The sequence below is a fragment of the Aplysia californica genome, unplaced genomic scaffold (assembly GCF_000002075.1).
Source record: "Aplysia californica isolate F4 #8 unplaced genomic scaffold, AplCal3.0 scaffold00364, whole genome shotgun sequence".
NCBI classification, from domain to species: domain Eukaryota; kingdom Metazoa; phylum Mollusca; class Gastropoda; order Aplysiida; family Aplysiidae; genus Aplysia; species Aplysia californica.
Genome location: NW_004797634.1, coordinates 425,950 through 440,610, shown reverse-complemented (window position 1 = coordinate 440,610; position 14,661 = coordinate 425,950). Strand labels below are relative to the sequence as shown.

General features: G+C 41.1%; 1 protein-coding gene across 1 annotated transcript in view; it reads right to left on the bottom strand.

Moving 5' to 3' along the window:
* Nucleotides 1–228: 228 nt before the first annotated feature.
* LOC101845409 (putative transcription factor tau subunit sfc9) overlaps nucleotides 229–14,661 on the bottom strand; it is a gene marked incomplete at its 3' end in the record, with an annotated part of 33,490 nt that continues 19,057 nt past the window's right edge. The window contains 8 exon segments of the mRNA XM_013085315.2: nucleotides 229–282; nucleotides 2,234–2,377; nucleotides 3,874–3,982; nucleotides 5,214–5,259; nucleotides 6,134–6,278; nucleotides 8,516–8,576; nucleotides 9,857–9,911; nucleotides 13,643–13,766. Of these exon segments, the coding sequence (XP_012940769.1) occupies nucleotides 229–282; nucleotides 2,234–2,377; nucleotides 3,874–3,982; nucleotides 5,214–5,259; nucleotides 6,134–6,278; nucleotides 8,516–8,576; nucleotides 9,857–9,911; nucleotides 13,643–13,766 (738 nt within the window).

Below are 14,661 nucleotides of genomic sequence, written 5' to 3'. Positions count from 1 at the left end.
ATGCTCAAAGCGCATTACTTTAATAAAGATATCACATCTTAAAAATCACTGGATATTTGAGTACGTAAAACATGGTACAATGTATCTAATGGCAAGATAAATTATAATTATTAAAGGCAGTTTCAAACGAAAAAAAGAAATTGGGCATGAAAATATGGAATCATTATTTAGCTAAAAGTACAGGGAAGAAGAATATCTCTTATAAAAATGTATCTTATGAATACTTACGGACTTTATGACCTTTTGAACACTTGGACAGCAAATGGTTGTCCACTTGTAAATGTACGGCAAGTTCAGGAAACTCACACTACAGACACTGAAACTTTTCCAGTTTAGTTTTTGTAAGAGTTTTACGGCACTTGCAACACAATAAGGTCATACAAGTGCCGAAGATTAGAGGTGTTACAAGAGAGTAACAAACACAAAAAGAAGTAAAGGATGATAAGGACGATAGATGTTTGATAGGAAAGAAGGAGCAAACAACACCAGAGCACCCACCAACCACCCACTCACTGAAACTGAGACTGTGATGTCAACTTCCCCATTTACAATGATACCCAGTAATAAATAACATTTCTGTAACGCATATACCCCCATTCTACAGCAAGCTCTATGCACTTTACAATCTATATTACTACCCCAGCAGACCATAGAACACTCAGAAACATTCACGGCTTCCCGGAGAGCAATAAATGAAAGAAGTTGATCAAGCATTCAAGCAGTAACAGAGAACATCTTTCGCTGTCTATAGCCCCGTACCCATCCCACTGACATGTACTTTCGCTGTCTATAGCCCCGTACTCCTCTCACTGACGTGTACTTTCGCTGTCTATAGCCCCGTACCCCTCTCACTGACGTGTACTTTCGCTGTCTATAGCCCCGTACCCCTCTCACTGACGTGTACTTTCCCTGTCTATAGCCCCGTACCCCTCTCACTGACGTGTACTTTCGCTGTCTATAGCCCCGTACCCCTCTCACTGACGTGTACTTTCACTGTCTATAGCCCCGTACCCCTCTCACTGACGTGTACTTTCACTGTCTATAGCCCCGTACCCATCCCACTGACGTGTACTTTCGCTGTCTATAGCCCCGTACCCCTCTCACTGACGTGTACTTTTGGTGTGTAGAAGGGTATGGGTAGAGTGCGCTGACGTGTACTTTTGGTGTGTAGAAGGATAAGGGTAGAGTGGGCTGACGTGTACTTTTGGTGTGTAGAAGGGGATGGGTAGAGTGCGCTGACGTGTACTTTTGGTGTGTAGAAGGGGATGGGTAGAGTGCGCTGATGTGTACTTTCGGTGTGTAGAAGGGTATGGGTAGAGTGTGCTGATGTGTACTTTCTGTGTGTAGAAGGGTATGGGTAGAGTGTGCTGATGTGTACTTTTGGTGTGTAGAAGGGTATGGGTAGAGTGCGCTGACGTGTACTTTCGGTGTGTAGAAGGGTATGGGTAGAGTGTGCTGATGTGTACTTTTGGTGTGTAGAAGGGTATGGGTAGAGTGTGCTGATGTGTACTTTCTGTGTGTAGAAGGGTATGGGTAGAGTGTGCTGATGTGTACTTTCTGTGTGTAGAAGGGTATGGGTAGAGTGGGCTGATGTGTACTTTCGGTGTGTAGAAGGGTATGGGTAGAGTGTGCTGATGTGTACTTTCGGTGTGTAGAAGGGTATGGGTAGAGTGTGCTGACGTGTACTTTCGGAGAGTAGAAGGGTACAGCTAGAGTACACTCGGGTATGAACTCAAGTCTCCAGTCTATATGTGAGGCATCGTGGTGAAATCAGGTGCTCATCAAAATAATGAAATCCGAGAAATTGGTATTTTTCTGTCCATTAGGCAATTTTTATGGAATCTTTGTTTTTGACTCAACACCTTTACGGTCCATTTAAAAACACATTTCTGTGTGGATTTTACTATAAAATGTTGATTGAAGGTACAAAAATGTACATTTGCAATTTCTAAGGATTCTCAAGCTTTGGAAGTAGGCAAACTTTGGAGGAATTTTCTCGGAAATTTAACCTCTTAAACCAGGTGACCCCCACCTCCTTCAATAACAAATATCTCGACTTCTATTCGATGATAGATGAGCAATTTTTTCACCAAATACAAGACAAGCGAACAAGCTGTACAGTGATACCAGCAACTCCACATGTCCAAAAATTGACGAGCGCCTGATTCCACCGCGTCATCCCATATAAAAGGTTAAAAAAAATAATGAAGCACCAATATTCTACAAAGGATATTTCCGCCACAAACGGAGCATGTTTCCACTGGGATTTCTCGAACTTGGGAGAACTTCTGGTCTAGCTTGACAAGTCCGGCGGGGACCGAGGACTCCAGACCGCAGCCGGACGCCCAAAGTCTCATGGCGTTCAGAACGGTCAGATCTGTGAGAGTCATCATGAGAAAGAGAAGAAGAGAAAAAGTCAAACATGAGTTGAGGAGGATGGAGGGTTTTTGGGGTTTTTTGTTGTTTGTTTGTTTGTTTGGGTTGGGGTGGGGTTTTTTTTGGGGAGGGGAGATTCAGTAACTATAAGCATATCAACATAATAACAATCACTTAGAAATTGTAGTCTTTTAAAATGTAGGTATTTTACGCCCTCATTGACACAATTTAGATCATTTAAGAGATGGCCTTTGACCCTGCCCAGCGGATAGGGATACAATATTCAAGCAAAAAGAACGAGCAAACCTAGTGGTAAAAGCATTAGTGAACAAACCTTGTGGTGAAGGTGTTAGTGAACAAACCTTGTGTTGAAGGTGATAGTGAACAAACCTTGTGGTGAAGGTGTTAGTGAACAAACCTTGTGGTGAAGGTGTTAGTGAACAAACCTTGTGGTGAAGGTGTTAGTGAACAAACCTTGTGTTGAAGGTGATAGTGAACAAACCTTGTGGTGAAGGTGTTAGTGAACAAACCTTGTGTTGAAGGTGATAGTGAACAAACCTTGTGGTGAAGGTGTTAGTGAACAAACCTTGTGGTGAAGGTGTTAGTGAACAAACCTTGTGTTGAAGGTGATAGTGAACAAACCTTGTGGTGAAGGTGTTAGTGAACAAACCTTGTGGTGAAGGTGTTAGTGAACAAACCTTGTGGTGAAGGTGTTAGTGAACAAACCTTGTGGTGAAGGTGTTAGTGAACAAACCTTGTGGTGAAGGTGTTAGTGAACAAACCTTGTGGTGAAGGTGTTAGTGAACAAACCTTGTGGTGAAGGTGTTAGTGAACAAACCTTGTGGTGAAGGTGATAGTGAACAAACCTTGTGGTGAAACTGTTAGTGATGAAGGTGATAGTGAATAAATCTAGTGGTAAATGTGTTAGTGAGCAAACCTTGTGGTGAAAGTATTAGTGAACAAAACTTGTGGTGAATGTGTCAGAGTGCAAACTTTGTGGTGAAGGTGATAGTGAACAAACCTTGTGGTGAAAGTATTAGTGAACAAACCTTGAGGTGAAAGTATTAGTGAACAAACCTTGAGGTGAAAGTATTAGTGAACAAACCTTGTGGTGAATGTGTTAGTGAACAAACCTTGAGGTGAAGTTGATAGTGAACAAACCTTGAGGTGAAGGTGATAGTGAACAAACCTTGAGGTGAAGGTGATAGTGAACAAACCTTGTGGTGAAAGTATTAGTGAACAAACCTTGAGGTGAAAGTATTAGTGAACAAACCTTGTGGTGAATGTGTTAGTGAACAAACCTTGTGGTGAAAGTATTAGTGAACAAACCTTGTGGTGAAAGTATTAGTGAACAAACGTTGTGATGAAGATATTAGTGAACAAACCTTGAGGTGAAGGTGATAGTGAACAAACCTTGTGGTGAATGTGTTAGTGAACAAACCTTGTGGTGAAAGTATTAGTGAACAAACGTTGTGATGAAGATATTAGTGAACAAACCTTGAGGTGAAGGTGATAGTGGCAGCTTGCTGTAGCAGTCTGTGACGTATCTGAGGAGAAGCTGTGTGAAGATTGTTGCCGACGCTTCCTTCACCCACTCCAGCTCCTGCTGGGGGTCAGACAGAATCTCTCATCAGCAGTCTGGTTTGGTTTTAGTTTAGTTTGGTTTTAGTAAGAGTTTTACTTTGACGACACTGTTTTTAGTTTTAGTAGAAGTTTTACGGCACTCGCAACTGCATAAGGCCATAAGAGCGCCAGAAGATTAGAGGTGTTACAAGAGAGTAACATACACAAAAAAGAAGGAAGGGAGATAAGGCAAGGACGACAGATGTTTGATATAGGAAAGAAGGAGCAAACCACACCAGAGCACCCGCCAACCACCCACATTTAGTTTTAGTAAGTTTTAAGGCACTTACCGCACACATAGGTCGTTTATGTGTCAAAGATTAGAGGATTTACAAAAGAGGAAAATACAAAGATATATTCTAAATATTTTTACAAAGTTTAAGACAAACTGTTGAACCTGTTCCTCCCCCCCCCCCCCCCCCCCCCCAATCCAAATCGATTACAATTTAGATCGATTAGGAGGCGTTTAGATCGGGTTTAGATCGATTAGGGGGCGTTTAGATCGATTAGGGGGCGTTTAGATCGATTAGGAGGCGTTTAGATCGATTAGGAGGCGTTAACATCGATTAGGAGGCGTTTACATCGATTAGGAGGCAGGCTTCAACCCTGCCTGTCAGGGTCACATCAACTTGTTAGACAAGAGAAAAGTAAAGGTTTCCAAAAACCCAAAGCATCACTCTCCCCTAATGGCTTCATGGCAAAAGAAAGAGATACAACTGCAATCAACGGAAAATTTATTACAGCCTAGACTTAAAAAATAAATAAAAAAACAAATAGATAGAGGAATTAATATACAAACAAAGGTAAAATACCACCGAAAAAAACCGAAGTCTCAGGTTCCATTTATAATAGCGATGACAATAAAAAAAATTCTTATAGAGGAATAAATATATTCAAAGCAAATACCAAAGAAATAACAATATCTCACCTTCCATTTATTATAGCGATGACAATTTTAAAAATAGAGGGATGAATAGATTCAGAGCAAATACCAAAGAAATAACTATTCGTCTCACGTTCCATTTCAAAAAGCGATGACTTGAAAAAAGAAATTATAAAGGAACGAATATTTAAAGAGCAAATAACACAGAAGTAACAATATCTCACCTCCTATTTATTATAGTGATAACTTACAAAAAGAAATTATAAAGGAATGAATATTCAAAGAGAAACTAAAACAAAAAGTAACAATATCTCAAGTAACATTATCTCACCTTCCTCCTTCTTCTGTAAAACTGGCCAGTGTACGTCAGCATATCTCTGAAAAATACAAATTTCAGTCACGACACGGTGGAATCAGGCGCTCGTCAATTTTTGGACATGTGGAGTTATTGGTACCATCTTATAGCCTGTTTATTTGCCTTGCTTTTGATGAAAAACATCCAATCGAGACATTTGTGGTTGAAGAAGATGGGGGTCACTTGGTGTCAGAAGTAAAAATTGTGACAAAAAAAGCAGGAGAATATTATGTCAGTGCACCAGGTAACAGCGCACCCTTGTCTCACCTGAGCCAGGTATCAGCACACCCTTGTCTCACCTGAGCCAGGTAACAGCACACCCTTGTCTCCCCTGAGCCAGGAAACAGCACACCCTTGTCTCACCTGAGCCAGGTAACAGCACACCCTTGTCTCACCTGAGCCAGGTAACAGTACACCCTTGTCTTACCTGAGCCAGGTAACAGCGCACCCTTGTTGTCTCAACTGAGCACCTGTAGAACTCTGAGGTCGTCGGAGGTAACAGCACACCTTTGTCTTACCTGTACAGGTAACAGCACACTCTTGTCTCACCTGAGCCAGGTAACAGCACACTCGTGTCTTACCTGAGCCAGGTAACAGCGCACCCTTGTTGTCTCACCTGAGCACCTGTAGAACTCTGAGGTCGTCGGAGGTAACAGCACACCCTTGTCTTACCTGAGCCAGGTAACAGCACACCCTTGTCTTACCTGAGCCAGGTAACAGCACACCCTTGTCTTACCTGAGCCAGGTAACAGCACACCCTTGTCTCACCTGAGCCAGGTAACAGTACACCCTTGTCTTACCTGAGCCAGGTAACAGCACACCCTTGTCTTACCTGAGCCAGGTAACAGCACACCCTTGTCTTACTTGAGCCAGGTAACAGCACACCCTTGTCTTACCTGAGCACCTGTAGAACTCTGAGGTCATCGGAGGCGCGGAGCGTCTGGTACAATGTCCTGAGGTCGTCCTTGTCCTCGCTGTCCGCCAGATCTCGCACGTGCTGTCGCAGACAGATCAAGATATCCGCCACCGAGGACTCAGGAGCTGAAGGCATCATGTCACGTGGGGACGAAGAAGACGCGTATCACATGGCAACACATGTACAGTAAACTAACCTATGTTTCAACGAAAAAGCTTCAGCATAAGTACCTCGGTCACGTACACAGAAACAGTTTTAGTTTTTTAGTTTTAGTAGAGATTTTACAGTGCTCGCAACTGCATAAGGTCATATGAGAGCCAAGGGGTGGGTGTCAGCAGAGAAGTCCTTACAGGGAATCAGACTTACTCTGCTCACCTCTCTAGCCTCAACAGCACAAAGTCTGCTTCGACTATCAAGGCACCCCAGAAATAGCGGGTCACAAGAGTGTGACAAACATACAAAAGAAATAGAGGAAAAATGACAATAGTAAGGATTAGGAGAGAAAAAGCAGCAGTTCCCTGTTGTAGATCAGGCACAGTTATGAGCGTGACATGAATCAGCCCAATTACAATTCTACTGTGTTTGAACGAGAAAAGTCCCCCCTTTGGGAATGGCCTAAAGACACTTCAGCAGGGCTGCCAACCCATCTCCATGGTTTTTAGTAATGACCATGTAGAAAATTCGAAATTTCCCATGAAAATTAGTAACAGTGCTCTCATTTTCAAGTCACTATATTACAACGAACAAAAATATGTCTTAATTACGGAAAAATAGGGCTTATCGAAAGCTTCTATGCTTCTACTCGTGTGCAGTTTTATTGTGGGCAAGGCTAACTCGCACGAAGTGGCCAGCTGTTCCTTTTTTTTAGGGGGACGGGGGTTGATTTAGAGATTGGCGGTTTTCCGACTATTGGCGGGCGATTTACAGGTTTGCACTAAGATTTGCAAAATAAATAAAAGAGCCTAAAATATTTTTTTTATAGATCTAGCCAAACATCTGCTGATGGTGAAAATCGTAATAAATCGCCTTACGATCGGAATTTCGTAGTGAGGCTAAAAAATCGTAATGATTACGAAAAAATCAGAATGGTTGGCAGCCCTGCTTCAGTCAGTGAAAATGGTGAAATGGTATGGGTTTAACGAACATAGACATGGTGACAGGTAAACGTGACAGGTGACATGTGACAGGTGACGGATGACAGGTGACAGGTGACGGATGACAGGTGACAGATGAACATGACAGGTGATGGGTGACAGGTGACAGGTGACGGATGACAGGTGACAGGTAAACATGACAGGTGACAGGTAAACGTGACAGGTGACGGATGACAGGTGACATGTGACGGATGACAGGGGATACTAGTACTGGAAACATTCAAAAGTCCCTTAGTTTTAGTAAGAGTTTTACGGCACTTGCAACACAATAAGGTCATATTAGTGCCGAAGATTAGAGGTGTTACAAGAGAGTTACAAACATAAAAAAGAAGGAGGGGAGATAGAGACGATAGATTTTTTTATAGGAAAGAAGGAGCAAACCACACCACAGCACCCGCCAACCACCCACATTCAAATGTCTACAAACTGTAGTTTTACTAAAAGTCCTAGAAATTCCATTCATTGTTGAGTCAGTAACTAACACTGTACATCATTGTTGTGTCAGTAACTAACACTGTACATCATTGTTGTGTCAGTAACTAACACTGTACATCATGGTTGTGTCAGTAACTAACACTGTACATCATTGTTGTGTCAGTAACACTGTACATCATTGTTGTGTCAGTAACACTGACATCATTGTTGTGTCAGTAACACTGTACATCATTGTTGTGTCAGTAACCTGTTGTGTCAGTATCACTGTACATCAGACATGCGTAAACTTTTCCGACTGTGGACAACTCTGACTTGGCAGAAACAGTAAAGGGCAGCAACTTTTCAAATGAAGACATTTCGCCCTAGGTAACTTTAAAATTTTTAAACTTAAAAAACCAACAACAGAAAAACAAAACAAAATATAAACCAAATTGCTACAAAACGATAAGAATTCTATCTCCATTCCTATTATATTTATTATATATATGTATATAAATATATATATATATATATATATATATATATATATATATATATATAATTGTTATTTTTAATTAAGCAGACAAATTTTCCTTTCAATTACAATACAAATACTATCTTGCTCCAGCACGTTATGGGATTTCCATTTTTAAGAAATTCGCTAAATGTTCCGGTGAGCTGCACAGAATTCTAGGAAGGGCTCCATTGAGCCAACAGGCAATAGTTTGCCCACCCCTGCCGTAGATGGAAAGGTCAAAGAGATGACCTTGAGCTGAAGTCACGGCCTTGCTTACCTGTCGTGGTCAGGCTGGAGACAACGGACTTGGAGAAGGAAAACGGCATTGTCAGAGTGACCTGAGGGGGAAAGTTTAGTTTTTGTGGTTAGCTGTGTGATTTCGGGAAATAATAAATAATAAATAATAGATAGCATTTGTATAGCGCATATCCCCGCTCAACAGCAGGCTCTATGTGCTTTACACTATATTATTACCCCAGCAGACCATAGAACACTCCGAAACATTCTCAGCTTCCCGGGAGGCATACAGTGCAAGCAGCTGATTAAGCGCTCAAACACTAACAAACTGACAAGATCTTTCGCTGTCTATAGCCAGATACCCATTCCCACCTGGGTGAAGTGAGGAAAATTCGTGTAAAGTGCCTTTCCCAAGGACACAACGTAGAGCTCCTGACGGGATTTGAACCCACGACCTTACGGTTGCGAGTCCGAGAGCCTAACCACTAGGTCACCGATTAGGGAAAGTAGTCGAGTACGGTAGGCTACCTATTTGACGTTGAAGAAAACAAGGGCAGGCCAAGGCCTGAGCCACGCACTGTGGAAGACCGTGTGAGTTGCAGTCGAGGCGCAGAGCACAGAGTTGTCACCAGTCAGTGCAAATTGGATCGCTACACGAGGTGGGTGTGCATAGTTAAATAACAAGCGTGTTTAGGTAAACCACAGTTTTAGTAAGGTTTTACGGCGCTCGCAACTGCATAAAGTCATATGAGCATCAAGGGGTGTTTTAGCTTTAGTAAAGTAATGTTGCGTGGCGGAGCCCATCCCTCCCCATGCCAGACCACAGCCAAAATCTTCCCACTCGGTGGCTCGTCTTGGTCTCAAACAAGAAGCCGTCAAACATTTATTATTGTTAAAAATAATGGTTATTTATATCATATGCGTAAGACTGTGGGTCTGTTAGTGAGTATAATCACACATGTGTATGTGTACGTGTTTGTGGAAGAGAGGACGAGTGAGAGTGTAGGTGTGAATGGGTGTTCAGTTGGCATGTGTGCGTGGTTTTGTGTGTGTGTGTGAGAGTGCATGTGTGTGTGAGAGTGCATATGTCTGTGAGCGTGCGCACGTGTGTGAAAGTGCATGTGTGTGTGTGTGTGCGAGTGTGAACACGCGCATGTGTGTGTGTGTGTGTGTGTGTGTGCGAGTGTGCACACACGCATGTGTGTGTGTGTATGTGTGCGTGTGTGTGCGTGTGTGTGCGTGTATGTGTGCGTGTGTGTGCGTGTATAGTAATATCATCAAACCAATGTGCTTGTACCCAGACAATAAAAATTTATCTTATCTTATCTTATCTTATCTTATCGTATACCCTCCATTAGCAAAACCTGCATCGCGACCACACCTTATATGTGTCAATCAGCATCTTTTTGGAGCCTCGCGGAAGATTCCGATTTGGTCTGCAAAAGAAAAAGAAAAGAACAATAAGATTTTTAAAACATTTCATGGAACACAAAACTGCCACTCGAGAATAATAATAATAATAATAATAAATAGCATTTATACTGCGCATTTCCATTTCCTAAAAGATGCTCAAAGCGCATTACAATGAAAAAGACATCACATCTTAAAAATTAATCGACACAAATGTGTACGTAAAACAAAGTATTATACATATAATATAAATGCATATGTGTAAAATTTTATACCAGAAAAACAGGCTCGCAGTGAGGTTGAAAATGTGTTCACTAAAAATATACAATGCAATAAAAATTCACGAACAGTCAAAATAAAGTTGAAACGTGAGGAACTAGAAACATTCATTAAAACATTAATTCTATACAGATAGAAAAACATTCCCGTTCTCTCTAGTGAATGGAATTTCAGCCACGTGGTATCTAGTAGAACACGGCAGTTGAGTGTCCCCGAAACTTTCAGGCAAAAAGAAAAAATAAATAAATTCAGAACTATGAAAATTAGAAAGTCTCCAGTTTTTTAGTTTTAGTAGAAGTTTTACGGCGCTCGCAACTGCATAAGGTCATATGAGCGCCAGAAGATTAGAGGTGATACAAGAGAGTAACAAACATAAAAAAGAAGAAAGGGAGATAAGGACGATAGATGTCTGACAGGAAAGAAGAAGCAAACCACACCAGAGCACCCGCCAACCACCCAGTCTCCAGTTTAGATTCTAAATTAAAGTATGAACTTCTGAACATCCTGTCCCTCATATTTCGTAATTACATAGTTTCATTTAACACCTTCAAAATATAGAAATTATGACGTATTTTTAGTTTTAAAAAGACCCTTAAAAAAAAAAAAAAAACCTTGAAGAGTACAAGGAATTCAAGTTATGCGTACCTGTGTACAAATAAATAAAACATTCTGTTATTTGACACGCTACAACATAGGTTAGTGACAAATACTTGTGTGCGGATAAACAAAATACGGTAGCACCTGCTCTAACCGCCACCTGTACGATCGTACGAGACAGTCGCATGAACAAATACGATCGTACGAGACAGTCGCATGAACAAACAGCCACTCCCCATTTCGCAGTCTAGAGGACAACTATTCAACGTGACATGTCGACCGAAATGGAAATTTTTCAATGGCCTTCGCTTCCACCAAGGGATGCAACTTGTGTTAAAACATCAGAGCCGTAGATTTAAAAATGACTGAGTTACAGCCCAGAGAAAAATGATTCTATCTCCTACTTGAGCAAACATTTAGAGCAAAAGTATGATATGTGGCAGTTAAAATACTTTTCCCACTTCAAAAAATTGCTACCGGCGGTAGGAAATGAAGAAAACTATTGTAAGCGCACAAGTTACAATAATTTTTTTCTCACTTGGCTCTGCAAAAACAAATGAAACTATTTCAAGTCCCGCTTTAGAATAGTTTTCCTCACACTTTTGTTCAGAAAAAAAGTATTCTAAATGAAACTTTGTTAGATTTAACAAGAATGGAAGAAATTGAGTAGAAAATGATTTACAAAATGAGCCTGTGTTTGTTTTTTTCTACAGTACATGTGAGTTTCGGATTCTAGAATTGCGTTGTTGAAATGAGAAAGTTTTTTTCCTTCTCCAGTAAAATTTGCAAAATGTCACTAAAAATAGTTTTCCTCCAGACCCGCAATTTGTCCCCTTGCATTTTTTAATACATTATAATGACACTGTAAGACAAACACCTATCAGCGCTCATATGACCTTATGCAGTTGCGAGCGCCATAAAACCCTCTACTAAACTAAAACACCTGTCTAAGACAATGTCTCATGGACAACAGGTGGCTGTCTTACACAATCTCAGCTCTATTCTGTTAGCCGACATAGTACTTTAATTTTAGTGTTTTACGGCACTTGCAACACAATAAGGTCATAAAAGTGCTGAAGATTAGAGGTGTTACAAGAGAGTAAGAAACATAAAAAGAAGGAGAGGTAAGGACGATACATGTATGATTGGAAAGAAGGAGCAAACCGCACCAGAGCACCCGCCAACCACCCACTCATAGTACAGATTATGTAAGTGACATACATCTGTGTGTGCGAATAAATAAAACAATCTGTTGGCCAATATGGCACAACATAACGTGGCCCGGTACGATAACACCGACAAACTCAAGCGGAGTAGCTTCTACAGGAGAAAAAAATTAGTTATTTGTGAGACATGTGCTCAAAGCAGGCCACTGTCAAAACTACTTATTTGTTCATGGTCAAAGCAGGCCACTGTCAAAACTACTTATTTGTTCATGGTCAAAGCAGGCCACTGTCAAAACTACTTAACTTATTTGTTCATGGTCAAAGCAGGCCATTGTCCAAAGAAGGAAATCAAAGACACTGGCATTTTTCTAGTCGTTGGGCAACTTTTTTTTCTAATTTTCTTTTTTTAGCTTAACTCCTTTTACGTCTTTTTAAAGACACATTCTGCGTGGATTTTAGTGAAAAACATTGATTAAAGGCACAAAAAATGTAAATGTTCAGTATCTAAGGACTTTCAAACTATCGAAGCCACCAAACTTTGGCGGCCATTTTCTTGCTAACTTTACTTCTGGAACCAAGAGACCCTCACCTCCTTCAATCGCAAATATTTCCACTTCTATTCAAGATGGATGGATTTTTTTTTCACCAAAAGCAAGGCAAATGAACAGGCTATACGATGATACCATTAACTCAAATATGCCCAAAAATTGACGAGCGCCTGATTCCACCTCGTCGTGACACATTTGATTTCACCACATAACAACCTGACGGCTTCATTTCTAACATTTCAGGAGCATTTCGGGACAAAACTCAAACCTCTCTTTGACTCATTGTTTTAGTAAGGTTTTACAGCGCTCGCAACTGCATAAGGCCATATAAGCGCCAAGGGGTGGATGTCAACAGAGAAGTCCAAACGGGGAATCAGGCTTACCTTGCTCACCTCTCTAGCCTCAACAGCACAAAGTCTGCTTCGACTATCAAGGCACCCCGGAAATAGCAGTTCACCAGACAGTGTCAAACATTTAAAAGAAATAGAGGAAAATGACGATAGTAAGGATGAGGAAAGAAAAAGCAGCAGTTCCCCCTAAGTTGCTCCAGCACAGTATGAGCATGACATTGATAAATCAGTCCATTTACAATTCCACTGTGTATAAGAACATGGAAAAAGACATGGTAAAACATAGGTAAGTGACACTAACAACAGGTAAGTGACACTTACGACTTGGAAAAACATAGGTAAGTGACACCAAGGACATGGAAAAACATAGGTAAGTGACACCAAGGACATGGAAAAACATAGGTAAGTAACACCAAGGACATGGAAAAACATAGGTAAGTGACACTACCGACATGGAAAAACATAGGTAAGTGACACTAATGACAGGTAAGTGACACTAACGACATGGTACAACATAGGTAAGTGACACTAATGACAGGTAAGTGACACCAAGGACACGGAAAAACATAGGTAAGTGACACTAACAACAGGTAAGTGACACTGACAACATGGAAAAACATAGGTAAGTGACACTAATAACATGGAAAAACATAGGTAAGTGACACTAACGACATGGAAAAACATAGGTAAGTGACACTAACGACATGGAAAAACATAGGTAAGTGACACTAACGACATGGAAAAACATAGGTAAGTGACACTAACGACAGGTAAGTGACACTAACGACATGGTACAACATAGGTAAGAGACACATACCTGTGTACAGATAACGCAAACATTCCATTGGCCGACATCGTACAGCCGTAGCAGAGGAACTCGATCTCCGCAAACAAGGGCAAGGCCAGCGGTTTCATCTTGAACACCGACATCTTCACCTTGTCTGTCCAGGAAGAGAACAGAAAGATTGTCTTTGTAAGGTTTTTACGGCGCTCGCAACTGCATAAGGTCATAGGAGCGACAAGGGGTGTTTTTGTTTTAGTAAGGTTTTACGGTGTTAGCAACTGCATAAGGTCATTGGAGCGATAAGGGGTGTTTTTGTTTTTGTAAGGTATTTACGACGCTCGCAACTGCGTAGGGTCATACGAGCGACAAGGGGTGTTTTTGTTTTTGTAAGCTTTTACGACGCTCGCAACTGCATAAGGTCATATGAGCGATAACGGGTGTTTTTGTTTTAGTAAGCTTTTACGGCGCTCGCAACTGCATAAGGAGCGACAATGGGTGTTTTTGTTTTAGTAAGGTATTACTGGGCTCACAACTGCATAAAGTCATATGAGCACCAAGGGGTGGATGTCAACAGAAAAGTCTTTACAGGGAATCAGACTTTCTCTGCTCACCTGTCTAGCCTCAACAGCACAAAGTCTGCTTCGACTATCAAGGCACCCCGGAAATTGCAGTTCACAAGAGAGTGACAAACATACAAAAGAAGTAGAGGAAACAATGATGATAGTAAGGATGAGGAAAGAAAAAGCAGCAGTTCCCCCTATGTTGTTCCAGCACAGTATGAGCATGACATAGATAAATCAGCCCATTTACAATTCTACTGTGCATAAGAACATGTTACTATCCCCCCTTTGGGAATGGCCTAAAGACACTTCAGTCAGTAGCACTGCCCTGGGGGAGAAAGAACAGAAAAAGAAACAATAACAATAACAATGATAAAAATAATCAAAATAACAACACAGTCGTTGTTGTTGTTGTCGTTAGCGATCCAGTAGCATCTGAGCGTTAACTCTTCTGCATGATGCCATTCGGTAATAGTTGCATGTCTGTTCTAA